This window comes from Myotis myotis, unplaced genomic scaffold (assembly GCF_014108235.1).
Source record: "Myotis myotis isolate mMyoMyo1 unplaced genomic scaffold, mMyoMyo1.p scaffold_m19_p_15, whole genome shotgun sequence".
NCBI lineage: Eukaryota > Metazoa > Chordata > Mammalia > Chiroptera > Vespertilionidae > Myotis > Myotis myotis.
Window position 1 is genome coordinate 21224307 of NW_023416319.1, and position 25436 is coordinate 21249742.

The 25436-nt window shown below is 37.0% G+C and overlaps 2 protein-coding genes across 2 annotated transcripts in view; both read right to left on the reverse strand.

Moving 5' to 3' along the window:
* Positions 1-7157, reverse strand: part of CC2D2B (coiled-coil and C2 domain containing 2B) — a 28050-nt gene extending 20893 nt beyond the window's left edge. Inside the window, exons 1-4 of the mRNA XM_036336494.1 lie at positions 7143-7157; positions 4748-4844; positions 3088-3186; positions 422-619 (exon numbers count right to left, since the gene is read on the reverse strand). Coding sequence (XP_036192387.1) covers positions 422-619; positions 3088-3186; positions 4748-4768 — 318 coding nt within the window. The 5' untranslated portion in view covers positions 4769-4844; positions 7143-7157. The remainder of the gene's footprint in view (positions 1-421; positions 620-3087; positions 3187-4747; positions 4845-7142) is intronic.
* Positions 7158-8412: 1255 nt separating this feature from the next.
* Positions 8413-25436, reverse strand: part of LOC118670311 (protein CC2D2B-like) — a 31150-nt gene continuing 14126 nt past the window's right edge. Inside the window, 8 exon segments of the mRNA XM_036337377.1 lie at positions 8413-9069; positions 10564-10734; positions 13094-13186; positions 14155-14358; positions 15824-15962; positions 19433-19580; positions 20408-20558; positions 23257-23434. Coding sequence (XP_036193270.1) covers positions 10711-10734; positions 13094-13186; positions 14155-14358; positions 15824-15962; positions 19433-19580; positions 20408-20558; positions 23257-23434 — 937 coding nt within the window. The 3' untranslated portion in view covers positions 8413-9069; positions 10564-10710.

Here is a 25436-nt window from a genome sequence, read left to right on the forward strand (position 1 = left end):
AAAGAAAGGGAGAGGGAGAGAGAGGAACATCAATGATGTGAGAGAGTCATTAATTGGCTGCCTCCTACACTGCACACTGGGAATCGAGCCTGCACCCCGGACCTGTGCCCTGACCAGGAATTGACTCCTGGTTCATAGGTCGATGCTCAACCACTGAGCCATAATGGCTGGGCTGAAACTGTCTTTGAAGGCAAAACAATTTTAGTAACAAACTTATCCTAAAAATTAATATTAAAAAATAAACAAGTTTAAAAATATAAATTTGGAGTGATAAAAATGCCTAAAATTTACTCTGGAGATGGTTGCACAATTCTGGGAAGATACTAAAAATCATTGAATTGAACACTTTAGATGGGTTAATTATATGGTACGTGATTTATATCTTAATAAAATAAATATAACTAAAATAAATATAACTTACAAGTGTTGCATTGGAATCACGAAGAAATATATCCAGGAGTTGTTGAGGTGGATTTAATGCCTTGATATATCTTGTTACTAAGATTTGTATCCCGTCATGACTAAAAACAGTTGTTGTGATTCTTCGGTTGGGAAATAGTGCCTTACAGTTTTTTGCAAAAATGTGTGCTCTCTCCAAAACATCTACTTGATCTGAAAACTAAAATCAAGTTTAAAATATTTCAGTATTGTACCATACACATTGTTCCCACAGGGAAATATTAAGAACCAATATTTGTTTTTTTGCTAGCTTTGAAATTATTGTTATTGGTTTTCAAAATACTTTACACTTCTTTGATAGTATATATAAAAATAATTCAAAGTAAAACATACCTTGTCTAGTTCTGGATTACAGGTGACATATGATATTTGAGGTTCAATGGTAGCAAAAATATTTAAAAAGGTACATTCTTTTAGATTCTGCCCATTATGATCTTCTTTAGGAGATGTAGAAGTCTTACTCCAAGTATACCCCAGCAAAACTGGTGGAATGTTTACTTGGAATGTTCCATTAATCTGAAAGGATATATCAATATAATAGATTCTGCATGATGAAAATAAACACCAGTCAAATATACTATAGCCCAGCTCAGTCTTCTCCAGAGGAGGAAACAGGCTTGCATGGGTATGTGCTGGTTCTACTAATATGTACTTGTACAAGGATGATCAGGTTCTCCATGGCGATCTGTTCATGGACACCCTTGACATTCTGGGTCCCAGTCTAGTATGTACTATGCAAAGAGGGCAGGAGTAAGAAAGGGATGAAATGAGGAAGTTACTGTATCAGAGTATTAAAAACTCTAAAAAAATCTAATTCAGGCTCAGAGAAAATGCTAAAAGACAATGTTACATTTTTCATTGGGTCTAGAAAGAGAAAAAACCTATAGGTCCACAGGAGGAGGGTGTGTGTGTGTGTGTGTGTGTGTGTGTGTGTGTGTGTGTGTGTGTGTAGAGGAGCTAATTTACAATCATAATAACTAATAATTATAGTTAATAGTTATTGACTATGTGCAAGGCACTGTGCCAAGTGTTTGATATAGATGACATCATTCAATGAGATAGATATAGCTCTTCTCTTTATTTTGTAGATAAGGAAACTGAGGCCCAAAGAATTTACGTCACTTATGTAAGATCACAACACAACTGATGAGTAATAGAGCCAGGAATACAACTCAGGTTTGTCCACCTTTGAAGCTCACATTCTGAACCACCTGTCTATCCTGGAGTCTGACCTGAGACTGAGAAACATCTGCAGGGATTTATGAGTGTAGGAAGCCATGTTCCTCCCAATAACTTAAATCTCTGTTGCTCTTTATCTGCAGCATAAATTTGCAGCATGCTCCCTCATATTATGCAGACATTTCTACTCTCCTCCCTAACATCCATTCTCTTCTCCTTTCTTACCAACAGTTTCTAGGTGGCAACATGACAACTGGTCAAGTCGCATCAACAAAATAAAGAAGTCTGCCAGGATTTTCTGATGAAGTGTCTGTTTTACTAATACGGACACTGCCACTTCGTGCTTCACCCTGACTCTTGTCTGCATCATGAATATGAGGCTGGAGGTGCAGTGAACGATCTGCAGTTATAAGGATGCAAGCCACATGATAAGGACAGTGGAACAGAAACACAAAAGCAACTTGGATTCTTGAGCTGCTGCTCTGACACCTAGACTTCTTTTTGGGCGAAATAAATAGACCCGTTACATCAGCCACTGTTAGGTTTTCTGTGGCATAGGATCACACATAATTAATACACATAGAAATCCTTGAGTCAAATGCCCTTGTTTGCTTGACAAACTCATTTTTAGGACTCACTTCAAAAGTTATTTCCTCTGTAAATACTTCCCTGATCTTTCATTCTCCTCCTCATTCCCCTCTTACCCACCCGACCCCTCTGAACAACCCCTTCTTCCTGCTCCAAACTAGAAAGAGTAAGGTGCTCCCTACTGTCTCATTGTATCTATCTCATGCCCCTACCAAAGCCCTACAGCAGTATCAGGTTGTACTGAAATGTGAGTTTTCTTCTATAGACAGTGAACTCCACTAAGATAGAGAAATCATTTCTGAATCTTCTATATATGGCATAGCTCTGTAAGTAAGTAACAGAGCTCCAAACAGAGTCTAGGCTGGAATTTTTATATTTTGCTGGTCAGGTAGGCATATTCTTGCTACATAATCCAGCAGCAGGGCCCTCTGGGAATATAACAGACACACCTACCAAGCATCAGTCTCACCATTAATGATACACAATGCTGAGGAGCTGAAGCTCCTGGAACCCATGCTTACAAAGCAGCAGCACTGATCAGAACACTTGTGAATCTGGTCCTATAAAACTATTACATGCAAATATAAATGTTGCTTTAAGACCTAAGGCTAGCTGTCCCAGTCTTTATCAATACACTCTTTAAAGCTTTAAGAAATAAATTTGTGTCTTCTGTTCTAGAGACAGTTAAAACTTTCACACACCCCAACACCCCAATGGCTCTCAAATACAAGATCACTTTAACTGATCAAACAACCTGCCAATCACAGAATGTGATTCCCACTCCCCACCCCTCATCAATAAATGTTTCTATTGGCGAGAGGTAAAAACTTAGAAAATCAGCAAACTATCATTTTCTATTACCTCAGATTGTTGCAGAAGAGCAGAGAAAGGGAAGACAATGGATCCAAGCCAATTCTTTCTTACATATGAATGACCACTGCAGCTCCTGAAACAGTGATCCTGTTAAAATAAATAATATTTTATATCATGTGATGAATAATTCAAAAACTTGTAAGTATAAAAATTATTCTCTTTCTTTTAAAAATAAAACAAAGGATAAATAGAAAAGATCTTCTCACTTTTTGATTCTTTAAAAATTAAAGCAAAATAATGACCTGTTGTGGAGTTTATGACATATGTGTGGCTATTTACATTTTTAATGCAATATTTTTATTATAGTAGATATGCTCAGGGCAGCAAACTTAAACAAAAATTCACTAAAGAAAATAAAAAAATTGAGGGTGGTGACCTGCAGGAGGCAGCAATCCTGGTTGGCATTGGTGTGAACATCTTCATACTGAATGGGAGGCTGCAACTCCCTCATGTACGTGCTCTTTAATCTAGGGGACTGTTTTTAAACTTGAAGTTGAATTCAGAGATGAAGGGAGAGGGAGAGAGAGAAACATCAATGATGAGAGAGAATTATTGATTGGCTGACTCCTGCACATGCCCTACTGGGGATTGAGCCCGAAACCCAGGTATATGCCCTGACTGGGAATCAAACCATCACCTCCTGGTTCATAGGTCAGTGTTCAACCAATGAGCCACACTGGCTGGGCTGTCATATATTAATTGATCAAAAAGGCATGAGTTTATTTCTGGGCTCTCTATTCTGTTCCATTGATCTATACTGTATGTCTGTTCTTATGCCAGTACCATGCTGTTTTGATTACTATGGCCTTGTAGTGTAATTTGATATCAGGTAGCATGATTCCTCCAACTTCGTTCTTCTTTCTCAAGATTGCTGTAGCTATTCTGGGTCTTTTGTGGTTCCATATAAATTTTTGGACTATTAATTCTAGTTCTGTGAAATATGCCATTGGCATCTTGATAAGAATTGCATCAAGATCTGCTTCAACTTCTCTGAGCCTAATCCCCAATCCCTTCATGTAGAATTAATTGCTCCTTCAATAGTGTTGCCATATAATTTGCTAGACATTTATATTAAAGTATTTAATCAGAGCCCCAAGAGAGAAGGTATAATGGATATGCATCTTTATACTTTTAGTGTCAACTTCAGTAGGAAGGAAATTAACATTTATTTTAGAGCTTGCTATGGTACTAGGCACAGTGTTAGGAACTTTCTTATGTCTATGAGGAAGACATTCATAACTTTTAATGTCAGATTGAAGAGAACAGGGTTTTAGAAATCATTTGCTATTTTTTATAGGAGTATATTTTCTTTGATCAGACGGTGGAAAATATACAACCCATTTTTTGCTTATCTTTCTATCTTGGCTACCAGGAAGCTCACATTTTAATGTAATGTTCAACTGCAGAAATCTACTTCTCCCAAATTCTTGTTATATTTATCCCTTTTCCTTCTATATATGGTTTGTGATCTGTTATTTTTGAACTGTCTTGTCATATGTCTGATTTTATTCCAAGCTGCTCCAAATGCTTTTTAGAAAATGTTAGAAATAAATATTGCATCTAAAAGCAAATTTACAAATATGCTACTAGACTTCATTCAGTCAGAACTTAGAATTATTTCAGCATAATTATAATTGTTGTACTTTACCTCATGTTTTTCAAAAATCATTTCATCAAAAATGTTGATATATATATTATCTTTTATTTTAGATAAACTTGAGAAGCTATAATCTTGTCCTGGTGAGCTATAAATAAGAAAAACTTATTTAGATGCTTAATTTATTTTATAAGAGCATTATTCATAAAGGACTATTAAATCACCTGTGTTCTTTTCTGTTATAACATGTAAACTAAGAAAAAACTATGTGCTTTTAAGACATCTGCTATCTTTCATTAAAGCCAGTACATGCTTTGTTATTTATCTTTTTTATCTCTTAAGGTAACTGAGTGAAGAATAAAAATGTTGAAATGTCAAGCAGAAAGACTTCCTAGTAGAGGCATGCGTTGCAAACAAATTATCTGAAGTATGGTGCATTAAGATTTCCCAACTAGCCTTGGTGGGGTGGCTCAGTTGGAGCATTTGTCTCATACACCAAAAAGTTTGCAGGTTTGATCCCCAATTGGGGCACGTACAGGAGGCAACTGATCTTTCTTCCTCCCCCTCCCCCTCCCCCTCCCCCTCCCCCTCCCCCTCCCCCTCCTTCTCCTTCTTCTTTTCTCTCTCTCTCTCTCTCTCTCTCTCTCTCTCTCTCTCTCTCTCTCTCTCCCCCCCTCTCCCCCCCCCTTTCTCTCTTTCCTAAGCTTATTCTCTTTCCCATATTTATTTTCTCCAACCAGAAACTGGGATAGTGGGGTGCATTTAATTTTTCAAACTGTCTGCGGATGGCTTACTTGATTGGAGAAATTTTTGGAGGTAGCTGAAAGAATAATGTAGTATATCACAAGCACTGAACTTTCACTATCAGCTCCAGCCTGTACATCAAATCTCAATCAAACTTCTGACAGCTCAGAGAAGTTAAATAGCTTGCTCAAGCTAATGTCATCAGCAAGTGACAGAGCCCTCATCTGAACCCAATTAACTGCCTCAAAGGCCAGGATCTTTTCACTATACCAACTGCCACTGACATTATTTGTTGAAGCTTGTTGCTTAAGAAAACAGCTACTATTTCAAAGGATCTCCAATAGCTTGTATAACTTTCTGAGACCTACAGATACACTGACAACTGAAAAATGTTCATTGAGTTTAGAGAATAATTTTAAAGTTGAATGTTCCTTATATTTCTAAGTGATAAGCTGACTTCCTTACCCTGCTCCTTCAAGAGTTTCCTTTCATGTTGCAACATCTAAGACAGGGTAGAAAAGGCAATGCATACTTATTATACTACTAGAGGCCCAGTGCACGAAATTGGTGCATGGGTAGGGTCCCTAGGCGTGGCCGGAGATCAGAGCCGATCGGGGCATTCCTTCATTCCATACCACCCCCTGGTGGTCAGTGCACATCATAGCAAGTGGTCAAACTCCCAAAGGGGACAATTTGCATATTAGCCTTTTATTATATAAGATATTAGCAGAAGAGATGATAACTGTCATCCTCAAGACACTTTGGAGTGTGTCAACTTAGTATGTCCTTTAAATCACTCAAATCCTACACTATCTTGCATTTTGTATTCTATTCAAACTTTCCTCAAATTTCACAATTTCTCCTCCAAAGTAGATCTCACAAAGCTAATTACTATTTATTTATTATTACTATCTACCCCATTTGTACATGATTTTTATTCATTAAAATGTCATGTGGAGAAGAGAATGGAGTATCCAAGGCAATGAAAAATGGTAGTTGAATGACTTTGGCCTAGCTGAACCCTCTGATCTACCTTGTTGTGCTCTAAATGTGTTCTTGGCTTGTTTCATTGCTATAATTTCAAGAATGCAACTACTCTACAGCATTTACTTATAAGTTTATCTTATTGACTATTTCATGTTATCCTAAATCTATTTATTTAATACAGTATATTTCTTCTAACTCTAATGTCTAATACACAAATATTTCTACACATACAACCAAATTTTATCTTTACAAACTTTTAAACCAAAATATACTTTTATATACTAATTACTTAACATAATATTATACAATATAATATATTTATTTCCCTTTCAATTAATACTCCTTTTCACATTCAAACAGTAAGAAAGATCAGGTAAGCAGATATCAGACACAAGGCATAAATACCTAATTTATAGTGTTTACCTCTGGAGGGAGAGAAGGAAGATATAATTAGCATAGAGAAACCTTCAAAAATATTGGTAATATTTACTTTTTAAGATGGAAGGTAGATATACAGGTTTTCATTTTATCATTTTTCCTGAGAACTTATATTTATATATACATCATATATATTAATATCTATGTAAGAGATATTTCATTATTTAAAAGCCTAAAAAGCAAAGCTTATCTCAACCATTATTTTTAATAAATGGCTCAAAAATAATTATTTATTGTTCTTTTTTTAGGAGCTAAGAAAAAATGGACTCCAACTTACACAAAATCTACTTTAATTTCCTCATTCCAGCATGGATGAGATCCACTTGCAGTACTGGTCTGGTATACAGTGTGTTGAAAGGAAACTTCCACAAAAGGGTGTACAGTATCCTGAAATACATAATAAACACTGACTAGATTTTTGTAATATTTTATATAGTTGATAAAAGATAAAAAGCTAAGGAATTACTTGGTTGCTGGTTGAAAACTGGATGGCTTACTTATTCTAGTGTTTCAGATAACTATTATTCACTTACTAGTCATTTATTGGTCCTATTTAATATAGATACTTTTCTAAGATAAATAGCCAGTATGGCTCGGTGGTTAGAGTGTCAGCCCACACATGGAGGGTCTCAGGTTCCATTCCCAGTCAAGGACACATGCCTGGGTTGCAGGTTCAATCCCCATCCCCAGTCAGAGTGCGTGTAGAAGGCAACCAAACAATGTCTCTCTCCCACAATGGTCTCTCTCTCTCCCTTCCTTCCTCCCTCCTTCCCTTCCTTCTACTCTCTTAAAAAAAAAAATCAATGGAAAAAATTTCCTCGGGTGAGAATAAACAAAAAAAATAAATGGAACTTTGCTTTATAGATTTTATAGCTTACTAGAGGCCCGGTGCATGAAATTCATGCACTCAGGAGGGGAGGGTCCCTCAGCCTGACCTGCGCCCTCTTGTAGTCCGAGAGCCTTTGGGGGATGTCCGAGTGACAGTTAGGGAGTGGGCCTAAGCCATCAGTTGGACATCCTTAGTGCTGCCTCAGAGGTGGGAGAGGCTCCCGCCACCACCGCTGAACTTACCATCCGTGAGCCTGGCTTCTGGCTGAGTGGTGCTCCCCTTGCAGGAGCACACTGACCACCAGGGGGCAGCTCCTGCATTAAGCGTCTGCCCCCTGGTAGCCAGTGTGTGTCATAGCGACTGGTCCTTCCGCTGTCAAGCCAAAACCAGCTCTCTGACATCCCCCAAGGGTCCCATATTGTGAGAGGGTGCAGGCCAGGCTGAGAGATCTCACTGGTACATGATCAGGGCTGGGAAGATGCGGGAGGTTGGCCGACTGGGGAGGGACCGCGGGAGGGCCAGTCTGGCCTGTCTTGCTCAGTCCTGATCAGCCGGACCTCAGCAGCAAGTTAACCTACTGGTCAGAGCATCTGCCCCCTGATGGTCAGTGCATGTCATAGTGAGCAGTTGAGCGGCCTTAGCATATCATTAGCATATTATGCTTTGATTGGTTGAACAGCCAACTGGACGACTGGACACTTAGCATATTAGGCTTTTATTACATAAGATTAGGGGAAATAAACAGGTAAATAAATAATTGCAATGAAATGTGAGAAATAAAATAAAAATATATTCCAGATATAATAGTTACTCAGGAGAGGGCATGATTAAATTTCTGGGGGTGAGGACAGGAGCTTCACAGAGAAAACACTGCTTGAGCCTGAGCTTAGAAACATTAAGCAGTAATGTGGCCAATAATACTGAGCTGGGTGGAGGCCACTGCAGGCTAAGGAAAGGGCATGTAATAGGCTTTCTAGAACAGGTGGTAGTCTGATACTGCTGTTGGGTGGAAAGAGATGGGATTTGGCTGACTTGTAGGTAAGGGCCACATCATTACAGATTTTTGTAGGCATTCTAAGGAGCTTGTACTGTATTCTAAAGACCCTGAGAGCAGGGGAGCAAGGAATGAAAGGGTTAGAATTACATTTTATAAAGAGCACCTTCATTGTGTTATGGAAAGTAAACTGGAATCCCAACAGATTAGAGACAGAGAAACCAGTAGCAATTCAGGGCAAGCCATTGGAACTACACTTTATAAAAGTACTAAATACTTAACTCATACAAGATCTCTTCTGAGGCCACTGATTTGATTGTTTCTTTATGTCTGAGGCAAGATATGGATGATATCAGAGAAGTAGATATATCCAAGGGCCTTCTAGAAAAACAATAGAGAGATATCAGTTAGTTTTGGTGGGAGTAGCAGATTTTTGCCTATGCTTATGGACACATATAATCCAGTTACCTGGATTTGACAGTTTGCTTTGATATTCAGATCATAGGTGGTTAGAGCTAAATCCCTGATAATGACTGCTCTAAAGGAGCAGGTCCTAAATGCTGAAATATGGACTGGATCCAGTCTATGATAAAGTTTTCCTCAGCAAAAGGAGAAAAATAAGGCAAATGATACATCGAGATGATATCCTTCCTATTTTTGGTGTTGCAACAGTCTTTCTTTTATGAATTGATGATTATAGGAAATGGTGATGATGTTATGATGTGATTTTACAAGCAGCCTTTGAAATGTGCATTGTTTTGAGAATATCAATTCTATAAATAAATAAGGTTGAATATAAAAATAGGCAAAACATAAAAAGTTTTTAACTATAGATTAGTAGCTTGTTAATTTATACTTGTTGTTCATATGCAAAATTCATAGGATGGGGTAAACATGAGATAAGCAAGTAGAGTGTAGAGCAAGCATGTCAAACTCAGGGCTAACATGGGCCAAATAAACAAGGTTTAAGTTTACGTATGCTGCAAAAAAACAATAGCTTCAATTTTCATAGAAATGTAGGTTTATTTTGATAGAAATATGCTGAATACAAAGGGCTGAAATAAATGAGTAATCGTTAACATAAAATAATAGAACACTTTAATAAAAATTAATATTTTTTTCTTGAACATTAACTTACCAGACACTGAGTAACTGCACAAATTTATATTGGCTGGGCCGTAAAAATATTTGTTGTGGGCCGCATGCGGCCCACAAGTTTGACATGCTTGATGTAGAGCATATAAGTGTGAAATATTGATAGAGAGGTATACTTAATATTCCTGAGGTACCTGGGTACTAAATAGCTACATACGAACCACATACCAGATTAAATAGATAAGAGGCACTCAATATTCAGGGTACACTAAATATACATGAGTAATCAATATTCACGATGCCTTATTTTGGTATCGCTCAATTGTGATACCCACTCTGGCCCCACATATCCTCCACACCAGAAACACAAATAAAGCCCCTGAACACCTGCAGAGAAGATGGGTAAGACCTGATTTTTACAGAAGTCATCTAATATGACAAGTCTAAAACAGACTCTACTTTCTCCAGTGTTTTAATTCCAATACTGAGAGGGGCCAGTGGCAGAGAATAGTGTGGTTGGCAACAGTGGCTTCACAACTCTTCATAATAGGGAATAGAGATAAAAGGCAAGATATACTTCGGGCATCTCAAACTTGTAAAAACTCTTGTTAATACATGGCAATGACAATAAGCTTGCCTATCCAAATGAAGACAAACTTTCACTCAGTTTCTGTATATGGAGCATTAATAAAGTGCAAAGATATACTAATTGGACGGTGTGGAAATTTACATTTAATACAGATCTTTTGTAACCTTAAAAATTGGTGCATATGGCCTTACCTGTGAACTGTTGTTTTCCTGCTGGGAATATTATAAGCCCTCAGGATTCTGACAAGAATCTTAATATCTCCATCACAGATCGTCTGTGCTGCCACTTTTTTCCTTTCTTTCCTCTGAGGCTTTAACTTTCTTTGTCGTTCAACAAGCTTACAAATTGCATGTGTCAACTGGCTAAAGAGTAAACGTGATCAGCCACATATATACAAGATAACTTAGTTTTAAAAGATATCCATTTTTTAAAAATTAATTATTGTAAATAAAACCATTATTGTAAGCCATATTTTCTCCATTGTGGAGAGGAGACAGTTGTTTTAAACTCAAGGAAGAAATCATTTTCTGAGCATAGAGGAGATGTTATGTTCACTCTTATGTTAAGAGGGAATGTGATTGCTCCATGCCCTTTGGGTACATGACCCAACAAGAGACAAGGGCAGGATAGGTAATTCCATGAAACATGATATTCTTTCAGAATTTATTTTTATTATTTTTTTTAAGAATCATTCTCTTAAAAGTGGTTAGAAACTCAGCTTTTCTACATGAATCTGAAAGAGTAGTTACATATGCTGTCAGCCCTGGTAACAAATCCATGAAATTATAGCTCTATGGTCACACCCATTTCCCCCAAAGACTGAAAATAAGACACAATAGATTTCAGCATCCTAAACCAATGAACCCCTTATCGGTAATACCATGAACCTGCAAGTGGCCCCAGTGTGGTTTCCCAGAAGCATTTCTACTCCTGGTGCTGCCCCTGAGTTTCACAGATTGGACAGTATGAGATTGAATTGCTCCAGCCAAAGACCCCCCTGTGGATCACAGCGCTCTCGTAGGGCTGAGGACTCACAGTTTTGAAAGGGATAGGTTATAAGCTTAGTGTGTGGTGCCACCAGCAAGGACTTTTCACTAGCAGTCTCAGGACAGGAAAAATCTTAGGGCAAAATAGGTTTGAAACATAAGTATTTCTTTTCTTTCTTGAGCTAAAAACCATCAATAAGGAGAGCATTAAAAACTAAAATACTGCCCTGGCCGATTTGGCTCAGTGGATGGCGCATCGGCCTGCGGACTGAAGGGTTCTGGGTTCGATTCCAGTCAAGGGCACATGCCTGGGTTGCGGGCTTAATCCCCAATAGGGGGTGTGCAGAAGGCAGCCAATCAATGGTTCTCTCTTATCGTTGATGTTTTTATCTCTCTCTCCCTCTTCCTTCCTCTCTGAAATCAATAAAAGTATGTTTAAAAAAAAGCTATAACATTAAAAAAACTAAAATACTATACAATTGAAAATACATATCGTATCATTATGTCAAGAATGCCATATTAAAATGACCAAATATATTTTAAGTCACCATATTTCATTTCATGTTTTATAATTGCATCTTTTTTTAAAAATGTATTTTATTGATTTTTTACAGAGAGGAAGGGAGAGGGATAGAGAGTTAGAAACATCAATGAGAAAGAAACATCGATCAGCTGCCTCCTGCACACCCCCTACTGGGGATGTGCCCCCAACCAAGTTACATGCCCTTGACCAGAATCGAACCTGGGACACTTCAGTCCACAGGCCGAGGCTCTATCCACTGAGCCAAACCAGTTAGGGCATAACTGCATCTTTTGATATGTAGCTTATTAGTATAAATGTAGAGATCTTATTAGAGGATTTTGAAGGTATTAACTTAAAGCTTTAGATTTCTTACTTAATAATAATTTTTATATGTACCTTGTAGATACAATTTCTTCATAATCAGCTACAATATCTGATAAGTTAAATTTGCTAACTTTGACAATTCTTTTCATTACCATCTTTCTCATCTACAAAAAAAATTAGAATTTAAGAAATGCATAGTTTATAATTTAAGATAAACTATTTACAATACTACTGGTGCCACTATTTTTTCACCCCTTAATTTGTGCAAGCAATGAATGGGAAGGGGGAATAGATAAGTGAAAATATGGTCTGCTTGTTTCCATTATTAAAATCATTCCTACTCTCACATTCATGTCACACCAAAGCAAGTGTGTGTGTTTTTCTACTTTTTTGTCCTTCCATAACCCTTTCATGTCATCTTAAACTCTGTTCTTACCTCTTTTTACACCTATCCTAGCCCAATTTAAGCTCCTTCCTCCCTTTGTCCCCTGAACTGCTGTGATACTACCACATTACTAGTAAAAGTAAAGATTCTGGCAAAATGCTGGTGTATTTCTCAAAATGAACTTTCAGGGTCAAAAAGAGTGCAAAGTTGTTAATGTTCATGTTTAAGTAGAAAAAGTTAGGATATGCACTAATAATGAGTTTGCTGTCCATTGAAGTAACCTCTGCATCAACAATGTAGATCAACAGTGTACACTTACAGATGGTATGTAGCTAACTCTGAAAAGGAAGTGAACAGAACAGATAACCCGTCACTGATCAGAAAGAGGTGATGAGTAAGTAGATTTGTCTGTCTGACTCTCTGGGAAGCCCATAGTACCAAACATCCAGCAGACCAGTTTTCATGAGTAAATGCAAACATTATTATTATTTTGCAGTTGTTACCTTTTTCAGAAAATTGACAGAACTAATCCTTTGGGCGGTAATAGAATTCACATCTGAAAAGGACATATCCTTCTCTACCTGACTTTCATATTCCTAAACAGAGAATTAAGTTAGTTTCACTTCTTGGATGTCATAGTTCAGATATGACATGCTGCAATAAAATGTTAATTATTTATTTCAGTTCATGTGTAGGAGACATTGGCAACATTCTGGCATTAAAAGAGGAAAACATTTCTTTCAGATTCTCCCACTGATAATTAGCTAAAATCAGTTTCTATTTTGTTTGCTTCTAGGATGTGGTCCCTTCATCTTTTAAAAAAAGTAATGATTGAGAAAAATTTGCCAGTATGAAAATGTAAAGATGATTAATAAATATTCTATAAATGTGCTATGGTTATTACAATTGGTTCTTTCTACAGGAATTAGCTCTTACAATCCGCTATCTTAAGACTAGTGATGTACCAGTAAGTGTTTAACAACCAGTTATCTGGAAGTGTGTGTGTGGGGGAGCCCCAATTTGTAGCATGTGCTGATTTATGGTGTAAATATTTCCCCAGCAACCAAATTAAACAAATTTAAAGCAGCCAACATGAAGTCACTGAAGGTGGAGTTGGAAAAAGGTGCACATTAGGCTCTGACAGCTGGTGATGGCCGGCTCCCACACACTACCCCCACATGGCTAAGTCCCCACACCCCCATTTTAAAGTTCCTGAAATTGAGGTGCACTTTATAATCAATGTATACATTTAATGTGGTAGTGTTTCTTTCCCTTATATCCAAAAGTTTCTTTTAAATGTGTGTTACATTTTACGATAGCAAAAATACAGTATTTACATAAATCTAGAATACACCTAAAGGATTTCGGCTTTGAAATACTTTGTTTGAACAACTAAGTTGCAAAGTCAAGCTAAGGACTTTCTGGAATTAGGAGATCTGTACATTTTTAATGTTTAAAGAAAGGGGGGAGGTCTGTCTACTGATTATCAGTTAAAAAAAATTAAGACAGATTTAAAGCAGCAAAACATTAACTTATAAGTTATACTCAAATAGAACCCACATACCTGGAAGGCTGAGTCTGGAATCTCTCTGTCATAAAGGGGTATTTGCTGCAGAGGGAAAATACCTAATTGTCCTGCATTTCTAAGCTGCAATAGCCGGAAACGTTTACTCTTTTTCATTTCCTCTTCAGAAACAAAACTTGATTCTTCTTGCAACTGTTCAAGACGAAAATACTTTGGAATATCCTTCCCTTTATGTTTCATGTACTGTAAAACATAAATAAGAAAAGTCTTGACTTAATATATATTAATTTTTAATTAAAAATTTATTTCAACACATTTTAATGTATAAAAATGTCAAACCACTATATCGTAAACGGAAACTAATATTGTATACTAACTACATTTAAATTTAAAAAATTAAACAATGGAGAAAGGGAAGCCTCTTCAATAAATCTTGTTGGAATAATTGTAAAACCACATGCAAAAGAATGAAAACAGACTGCTTTCTGACGCCATACACAAAAATTAACTCAAATGGATTAAAGACTTGACTATAGGATCTGTGCTGAGTGAAATAAGGCAGACAGAGAAAGACAAATGCCAGCTGATTTCACTTTTATGTGGCATCTGAGAGAAAATCAATATTTCTGTATGCCTGTGATCAATTCAGCACATCAGTTGAGAGGCTCTGATCTAGGGACACTTAATTGCAATAATCTATTTAAGTGTTGCTTTATTCAATAAATGCAAATGGGAGTACAGGGTACATGCAAGGAAGAGTGTTAGTTGCCATAAGAGAGATAAATATTTATTTGCTGTAGTTCCAAAAGGAAGGATAAAACACAGTAATGACTACAGCATAAGGCAGAATGAAATTAGAACCATAACAGTTATAAAAAGAAAAAGAAAAAAAGTTAACAAGAGGGCAAGGAAAGAAAAGCATATGTTTAACTGAGGTTACCAAAGAAATGTTTATCAGATTTGGAGGATGGATAAGATAGCCTCTATGGGTGGCTTTCTAGGCAGAGGGAATAACATGAATAAAGGTGTGAAGAAAGCATTTTGGGGCACATCTATTCATATTTCTATGAACAATTCAGTTGGCTATAAGGAAGAGTAGGGGAAGTGAATATATAATGGAGTCTTTGAGGGAAGTAATGTGTCTGTAAGCCGTCTTTATATACCTAGCATCTAATAATACAGCTGGCACTCCAATAGACATGCAATAGATGCTAGTCTGAAGGTCAGCCTGTAGGATGTGCTATGGGCTGCTTAGTGGCAAAGTACCAACTATTGGGCCTCAAATAGTATTTCAGTGGCTGAATTTCTTATTGCCTTTATAATACTGTAAACTGGTTGTAAACTGTGTCTGTCCTGAGATTTACAATTACATGCCTCCAAATGCCTAGAAAAAATGTGCAGCAAACTATTTTTAAAATATATTTTTATTGATTTCAGAGAGGAAGAGAGAAGGAGAGGGAGACAGAAACATCAATGATGAGAATCATTGATCGGCTGCCTCCTGTAGGCCCCACACTGGGGATCGAGCCCACAACCCAGGCATGTGCCTTGACTGGGAATTGTACAGTGACCTCCTGGTTCATAGGTGGACTCCAAACCACCTTGCCATGCTGGCTGGGCACAAACTATTTTAAATAGTTTAAAAGTAAAGGACCCAGAGCTTAGAAAATAGAATATATTTCCAGAATTGATATTTGCTATAACTTACCATAATAAATTCCATTAAATCAGAATATTCTGGATTATTTGGGTCAATTCTGACTTCATTTGCCCATTCAAAAAGCTTCTGTGTATTAATGAGCCATGGAATTCCAGGATCGCCTCTTGCATCTACATTTCTTAACACACTAACATAGAGAAAAATATTTGTGAATGTGCATACAATATGCAGGTTATGTATTTGTTAGTATTTCCCCAGCATAGGGAATAGCGTTATAAATACTCATTTCAGGTATTTAAACATAATACCTACCCATCCCCTACATTTAAGGATAAAATAGGTTTACATGTGATATCTCTTCTGGGTCTTCTGAGAATATTCTAACTTGTGTCATAGAGTTTTGATAAGTGTCCACCCCCCTCCCTTCAGTTGAGAGGCTCTGATCTAGGGAACCCTTCTGATCATAACTCTTAGGCTCTGATCTAAGTTTAACCTTAAGAGACAGTAAACTTCTTGAGGGTAAAGTATCCACACTCTGTGTAGTAGCTAAAACATAGTAAATGCTACATAATAAATGGTGCATATTGGATGTATTCTGCAAACCCTGAGCGTAGTGACTTATTAAATATTTTCCTTCCATAGATGCACGGTATTGAGATGTAACCAAGATGTCTGCTTAAGAAAAATTAATAAAATCCATAGTATATAAGAATCTTCAGGTTACATTTTTACAATTGAAACATAATATAGAATATGAATTAACTGGGAAGTATTACCAAAGGAGTATCTTTATTTGGACCTCTTTTGGTGCTATACTCTGATTCTCACAAGTCATTCTTGCCTTCTGGAGAATTTATCCCAGGTTCCTAGAACGACAGCTCAGCACCAGCCCTTGAACTCCCGCACTGTAGAGGACAGTTCTGTAACTTCCCTCTCTGATGTCAGAGGCCCCAATGGTAAAGTTTTACTTTGAGTTAACGTCTTTAGAGAAGGCCCTGGACTTTGAAAACCTCTCTTACAATTCACTCCCTGTTGAAACCTGTCATATGCCCCCGTCATTCACAGAACTGCTTTAAATCTTTTGTAAACTTGAGTCCCCAAGTAACTGGAACTGCTAAGTGCAGCATCACAGAAGCAATAGAGAAGAGACTTAAAGAAGCAAAAGGATGAGGACAAGCCAATGAGTATCAGAAAGTCACTGGTAGCCTTCAGGAATCCGTGGATTGATTTAGGGAAGAAATGTATGAATAAAAAGTGAAGGCACTGTAGGCAGACCAGTATACCACCCAGGTGAGGGCTCAGTTAGATAAGAAAAACAGCCCCAAAGTGTTTTTTAAGGTTTAATCAGATGACTGGATTGTTCTTTGTTTAAAAAAACAAAGAAGGCTTCTTATATATAAAAGACTAATAGCATATAGAGATGGAAAAGTTGAAGATAATGTAAGAAAAGGATATAGATACATCAGCAGAATCCTAAAAGAAACAAAGGAAAGTTCCAAGATACCTGTATAAAAGATTGCCCCATTCATTAGCTTTAGAGTGAGGAGAACAAATATCTGACTCTAAGAATAAAAAGCAAAGAATATGTAAAATGAGATAAAGGTAGGAAATAGCTAGTCGATACTATACTAGGGAAATACTAAGAAATAAAAGAAAATAATGGTTCAAGGTATTAAAAGTTTATTCATTAGATAGTAAATCAATTAATTTTATTGTCTACTTTTTCCCCTAAAATGCCCTTCTCCAGGCCCTGAAGAAGATGACATCATTTATTTACCAAAACAAGGACATCCATCAAAATTGCATTTGCCTTCATAGTGATTTCTGTCTCATCCTCTGACTTGAAGAAGAGATATTTCCTCTTCTCTAGAACCATAGCTATAAATTTGTGTCTGGTTCAATATCTTCCTGACTCTGAAGGATCTCATACTTTTTCTAATATATTCTCTGGCTCTTTTCCCATGGATTTCATCACTTCTTTTAAGAAGATAAATATTGCCCCAGTTTTTAAGAAATCCATACCTTGATTCTTATTGTCTCTCTTATTTTCAGTCTTTTTCCCCCCAGCCTGTTAAACTTCTTGATGAATAATGTACACCCACTAGCTCAGTTTCCTCAAAATCAACTGGTGTTTTTTAAAATATATTTTTATTGATTTCAGAGAAGGGAGAGGGATAGAGAGATAGAAACATCAATGATGAGAGAGAATCATTTATCAGCTGCCTCCTGCACGCCCTCTATTGGGGACGAGGCCCACAACCCAGATATGTGCTCTGATTGGGAACAGAACCGTGACCTCCAGATTCATAGGTCAACACTCAAGCCTGAACCCGGCTCAACATCAATTGCTGAGTGCTACTAACATTTAGGTGTTGGTTTGGTTTTTTTCTCTAACACTTGTTCTTTACCACAAAAAGTACTTACAAACTCTTACTATAACTCTGGCCATATGCCACTGGTTTTATACATAGTGTTCTCATTATTTTAAAAGTCTCTAATTTCCATTTTGATCTCCTTTCAAATCCAAATTATTTATAGTGATGTTTTTAAATTTTTTTATTCTATTTTTAAAATACTTTTTAAAGAGCAGTTTCAGGCTCACAGCAAAAGTGACCAGAAAGCGCAGTTTTCATATGCCCCTTACCCCTCACACTTCACAGTCTCCCCACTATCAACATCCTGCACCAGAGTTATAATTTACTACATTCATTGCAAAAAGAGTGGCATTTGTTGCAATACATGAACCTATGTTGGCACATCATTATCACTCAAAGTACATAGTCTACATTCGGGTTTACTCCTGGTGCTGTACATTCCATGGGTTTTGACAAATATGTAATTATATGTACCCATAATTATGGTATCACACAGAGTAGTTTCAGTGCCCTAAAAATCCTGTGTGCTCTACCTAATCATCCCTCTCTCTTCATAACCCCTGGCAACTCCCAATATTTTTACTGTCTCCATAGTTCTGCCTTTTCCATAACATCATATAGCCAAGGTCTTTTAAAATATGTGTTTAGATGGAGAGGGGAAAGGCCATTGTTCTGGTATCATTACTCATTAATTTTTAAATGATGGAATCTATGTGGCCCTTTATATTTACCATTTTACTCAAACACAGCATAATATAAAAGGCAGCATTACCATCATTTTTATAAAATTTTACTGTACTTATTTCTAGTAATCCTATTTGTGGATATGACCTATAAGTTAATTCCAATTCTTTTAGAAAGTCCTGGGACATAGCATAAAATTTCTAGGATTTTTTTTCTAGCAAGTTGATAATACATAAATTATTATTTTATAATCCAGAATTACTGGGAAATATAAAGGCCCCAGAAATAAAATCCTTGGGAGTCTTGGCCTTTCTCATCCTACATGTGACTATAATCCTAAGGAAGGAAGAGATACACACTATTACATATAAAGACACTTATTATCATATAGGATAATTATCAATAAGATGTATAAATGTCTTATATATTTAGAAATATATTAACATTTTATATATTTATAAATATATGAAAAAAATAAATCAACATCTAAATAAACTAAATTCCTATTGCTGCTAGTTTTTTTCCTTTTATAGACACAGGTTTTGTGTGATGCTTTGCTGAGGAGTGGAATTATTTTTCAAGCATAAAGGTTTACTACCTGCAGTAAGCAGATCTTAATGACTGCGACATAGGTGTCAGAGGAATGCCATTTTCATCTAAGGCCCATGACAGGGAATAGCTTAGTTTTCCTGATGTGAAAAGACAAAGTTCTTCAGTTTCATTTCCCTCAAGAAGAAAAGGCACATCTGTTTATAAAGGGCATTAAAAACAAGTAAATTTTTTTAAAAGTGTGCAATTTGAACACATTGTAGATCCGCCCCTTCCCTCCCCCCACTTTTACTTGTGGAAATCCAGGAACACATAGGAAACTCTGTGCTGACCCCAGGCTCAAACCTGAGAGCTCCCCCTCATCACCCATCTAAGATGCCTCAAGGCAGATTGCTTCACACAGACTACAAAGAGAGGAAAATATTGATCTGGTTATATAGAGATGGACAGCGCTGGGCTGCTGGGGCCAGAGCAGAGACACAAACCCACAGGGGGGCCGGGTTTGATTCTCATCAAGGCCATGTACCTAGATTGCAGGCTCCTCCCTGACCGGGGCCCAGGTCAGGGCTCATGCATGAGGCAACCAATCTAAGTGTTCCTCTCACATTGATGTTTTTCTCTGTCTTTCCCTCTCTTTTCCACTGTCTCTAAAAATCAATGGGAAATATCCTCATGTGAGGATAAAAAAAAGAAAGAAAGAAATGTCATATCCTATGAAAGAGACATCTTGAAAATGCCTAAAGAAAGTTGTCATTTTTTCTTGGTGAAGGGACTGGAGTCCGTGTTGATAAAAACACCTTGGCAACTGTGGCAGTGGTGGCAGCAGCAGCCAGGTGATGGGGTGGCTTTTTCCCCTAATCAGCCCGGTTGCCTCCTGCAGAGGGAGGCCAGACTGCTGTCAGTAGGACATCCCCTGAGGGCTCCCAGACTGTGACAGGGGGAAGGTTTGGCTGAGGGACTCCCCCCCACCCCTACCCAGTGCACAAATTTTGTGCACCAGGCCTCTAGTTTTTAATAAACTTACTGCTTCCTACTTCTCCATACTCAGGCATGACCAGCTCATCAGAGCTAAACTCTACATATTCCAAAGCAGTTTTGCTTTTCAGCTCTGTGTTGTTAGGCAAAGGTACATATAGTTTTGCCAGCAAGTTTGTCCTTTTATTTATTTCATAAACCTAAATAGAAAAGAAATGATTGATAGCTCATTGAAAATACAAAAATTTTTAAACTAAACTAAGGACCCTTATAAACACTCATTTGTATTCTTTTTTTTAAATGCCAGAATATAAAATAGGTATTGTTCTATAGTATTTCACCTACTGATTGTGAGAAAAGTAGATAATTGTACATCCCTTAAAGTAGAATGCCTTTCACTAGTTTCAAGGAAAATAAATTTAATAAAAGGATTATAAATACAGTTCTGAGAATATAGGTACACATAACAGAATACCTGAATAACTTACTTTTGTGTAGCACTTTTAAAGTTCCTTACCTCATTTAAACCTGATGAAAATTATAGAAAACTGGTATTATTCTTCCCATTTCATTAGGAAATGGAGTCTCTATATAAAACTATATTTGTTTTTATTGTAAGTGATGGAAACTCAGGTTGACTTGCTTAGAAAAAAGGGAAATTCATTAACTCATGGAATCCAAGGACAGATTAAATGAGCTGTAGGGATAGGGGAGGGCAAAAAAGTCCCAGTAGATAGTTTCACAGATGCCCACTGGTACTAAACCCAGGTCTTTTGATTCTGATGCTGTGCTTTAACTACAATTCCATCACTGCCATAATTACAAACCTAAAGTTTTTTTCAATAGCAAAATCTTCATTTGACCTGTACTGTGTTTGGCAAACAGTGATTTGTACTCTAAGAAGAAGGAAATAGGGGGTAGGGTGGGGGTGGAATGCTCCTTGAAAGTTAAGAAAAAATGTGTCAACCAAAAAGGGGGTTGGTTAATCAAGAAAGCAGAGAAAAAGCAAAGTCCGAGGCAAATATTTTTTCTAGTTATCTGAAAACTGTCCCTTGTAAAAATTAACTTAAGCCAACACACTGGTCTCTTTGACAAAAGTGTCCCTAATGCTGAAAGGTTTGTAGGAGTTATTGCAAATGGACTTAAGTATTCAGGTCCGTGAAAGGAATTTCTTATTGTAAATCATTTTATTAGCCAACTAAAGAAAGACAGTGAACTGATAACTATATTCAAAGGATGAATTGGCACTCTGATTTGACAAATCAGCCTTGTAAATTTGTTTAGGGAACTGCCTTTTCAGGGGATTGTCAAATCCAGTTTCTGATACTGCAAGGCTGGAGGTCAGATCCTGGGTAGAAGTAAATGTGAAGGTAGAGAATTCCACCTGGTGAAGTCCCCAGGAGACGGCCTGCCCCCTCCCCACCCCCCACCCCCGATAGCAGCTATTAGCACCACTGAATGGCAGAGATGAAGTATCAAGAATGGGCATTTTAATGGAGGAACTGGAATGGTCAATCGTTCTGAAGTAGGAAACTGCAGGATACATGGTAAAAACACAAGTAATTCAGTTTGACTGAATGAAGAATCAGTAAAGAGGAATGGTAAGAAGTAAATCAGAAATGTAGATTAGAATCTCTTACACTAGGGCAGTGGTCAGCAAACTGCAGCTCGCAAGCCACATGCGGCTCTTTGGCCCCTTAAGTGTGGCTCTTCCACAAATACCACGTGCGGGCGCGCGTGTACAGTGCGATTGAAACTTCACGGCCCATGCGCAGAAGTTGGTATTTTGTGGAAGAGCTACACTCAAGGGGCCAAAGAGCCGCATGTGCCTCAAAAGCCGCAGTTTGCCGACCATTGCACTAGGGCATAAAAATTTATATTCAACTTCTGCAGCTGCTAATGATGTAATTTCTCTCTAGCTAGATTAGTTTCTTTCCCTGCATCTTAGTTTGTTATATGCTAAGTAATGAAAAATTCAAAAGTGCATTTATCTATATTTTTAACCTCAAGTGGTTGGATTATAATTTTTAAGATGACAGGTTCTTGATAGTACAGATAAACAAAATGAATACAACCTCTGGTCAGGGATAGCACAAAATGATCTAGGCATTGTGAAAATAACAGATTTAGATTTGTAATTATAATCCTCTCTCCAGTCCTCAAACTCCATCCCAACCTTACATACACAAATCTTTATTCCCTCAAAACCTTTCCTTTGGGTATAGATGCAAGTTCAACCCCTATATTGGCCATCAAAATTTCTTGTCTAGACTCCTTTATGGTCTCTAATTTTTCTCCATTGTACTATTTTCTTCTTCCTTTAATAGTGCAGGGTTCTCATGATGGTGTCTTTGGACAAAGATCAGGGGTCTATTGTGTGTATGATCTTTCATCAGATTTTTAAAAAGATCCCAAATCCAAAAATAGATGAAGAACAAATACAGCAAGAGACTGAAATCAAGTCAGGGCTGGAGCAATTTGGAGACATCCTTCAATACTATTGTAATAGTTATACCTCTCACTGTAGCTTCCAGCGGTCACCAACCTTTCGGACCTCAGGGACCACCAGTGGCCCGCGGACCACCAGTTGGCGACCATTGGACACAACCCTCTTCCAGCTCACTAGCAAATGAACAGTAATACTGCACACCAAGGGTTGGTAGAAATTTTAGCAGGAAAGAAGAGAAGTATTTAATTAATCAAATAATTTTGTGCTTATAGTATAAAAAACTAATGATAAATTACAAATATATTATTTATAAATATCTTCTTTAGCCATATAGATCAGTTATCTCTAAATGTAAAAGCAATAACTTATCACATATAACAATAGCTAACAAGAAATTTAAAATTATGTATGGGTAAAATAAGGTACAAAAGTAAATAACAATGACATACCTCCAAGCAAATTGTTTCAGGCCAATATATTAACTGGATATTGAAAATCTGCTGAAACATGACTTTAAAATCAAACTGCAGAGGAGATATTGAAGTGCAAGAAACCTGTTTATCATTGTATAATATTTTAATAAAATATTTAAGTTTCTGAATTTTGGCTCTCCTCTTTTGTTCATGCCTAAAAATTAAAGAAACCTTTAAAAGACCATTGAAAAGCAAAATGGACATAAAATGTTCATTTCAAAATGTACCTTAACTTAGCATGTTAAAATATGATTATTTTAGAGGGCAAATGGTATCTTTAAGCCCCAAAACGCTTGCCAAAATGTGGATAAAAGCCTCTGCTACCCAGTAAAATGTTTTTTCAAGAAAAATATTTACTCAAAAATAGAAAAAGAACTAAAATCAGGGTTCTGTAAATCATTCAGGTATTTATTTTACTAAATTTTAAGCACTTACCTATCATAAGATGATTTATGAGAAGAGGAAACTGAGGGACTTAGTAATAGGGTTTGGAAACTTAAATCAAGAACTCAAAAATATTGTCTAACTCTTAAAAGAGGTACACACACGCACACACACACACACACACACGTTTTCAATAACCTCAAAGAAGTGGCTCTAAGTCATGAGGCTTGCTGTGTTCTATTAAAGGCCTTTGAAAATCCCTTTAGGCTTTAGGTGGTACACCCTTTTTCTCCAGGTCATTTTTTCTCTGAACCCAAAGATTTGAGAGAGGTTAGTTCTCTGGGGCTTATGCGTACACTTATTAGGGAATAAATTGACGCCTTGAGTGAGATGAAAGTCCTAAAAAGAGTCTTCCATCCATTCATTTATTCCTTCGCTTAACTAACATTTACTGAAAACCGTTTTAGCTGCACGGGAACTGACTTGATGATGTTTAAGACTTGAGCCACTTTTTCAGAAAGGAGAAGACTGGTTGGAAGATAAGCCTTAGTTGAAATATAGAAATCCCCTGTTCTCCACCCTAATCATCGTCTGGGCCCAGGATCTCCCTGCCCTCAGATAAGCCCATCTTCTCCGTAACCTTCTCAGAGGGTTCAGAGACAAAAGATTACTTATTCTCCGTTAGCCTCTTCTAACCATCTTCCCAATTACCCTTAGAGAAATATCTTAGTTCAATTTGCCCTTCATGTTGCCCTTTGAATGTAATTTTAACAATGGGCTCATGAACTGATGATGACATTCATTAATTCAGTATTATATTTATCTTGAGGTAATCTTGTTTTTTTTCTTCACCTGTAAACTCTTTAATTCTTCTTTAATTCCTGTCCTTTCATCTCTATCCTTGATATCAGTACATCATACTTTTCTAGAGAGTCTTTTTTTTTTTTTTTTTTTTTTTTAGAGAGTCAATTCTTATTCAACTGGATATTTTAAATGGATAATGAAAGCAATGCCACACAACAGCAATTGCTTTGAGAAGATAGAAAGCACCTATTTCCTTTTGCCTTGACTTCCACTAAGTTTTAGCCTAGGCTTTCCAGCACAAATACCTTCCTCCTTCTCTTTCTCCTCTTTATTTCCATCTTCCATTTTATGGATACTGTTTTCTTGTCTTCATTTAGATGGTCCTTTTGTATGTGTGCCTTACATAATAAATTATCTCAGACCCCTTTGAGAAATAGGTATAGAACAAATCAGTACTTCACCACTGTACTTCTCTGGTCAGAAAGACAGTAGTGATTGTGTCTTTGTGTCTGCTACTTTTTATGTTCATTTTAAAATGCAACCATCATCCAGTTAATGTATATGAATATTTATTGGGCACCCACTGTCTTACAACACTGTGCTAAATTATGCACATTCACAATACTCAAGGACGATTTGGTTCAAAGTGTCCCATGAGACAGAAATGTTGAAAAGTTGGACCTAGTTCAGTGCTCTAATTTGACTTATCCTCTTTAAGGGAGATGAGAGCCACAGGCCTACAGATGGGAGAAATGACAATCTGTATGATACCTGTTTTTGCATGAAATGTCCCAGGAGTAGGGGGAAACATTGTAGCTCAAGGAAGAAGTCACAAGTGGGAAGGAAAGAAGTTTATGTCAAAATATAAAATTGCCCAGAGGGGCTTCCTGATATAGAATACATTTTATGAAAGCAAAGGGTACCTTAACAAGCTAGGGCTACTATATAATCTTATTATACGGTGGCTT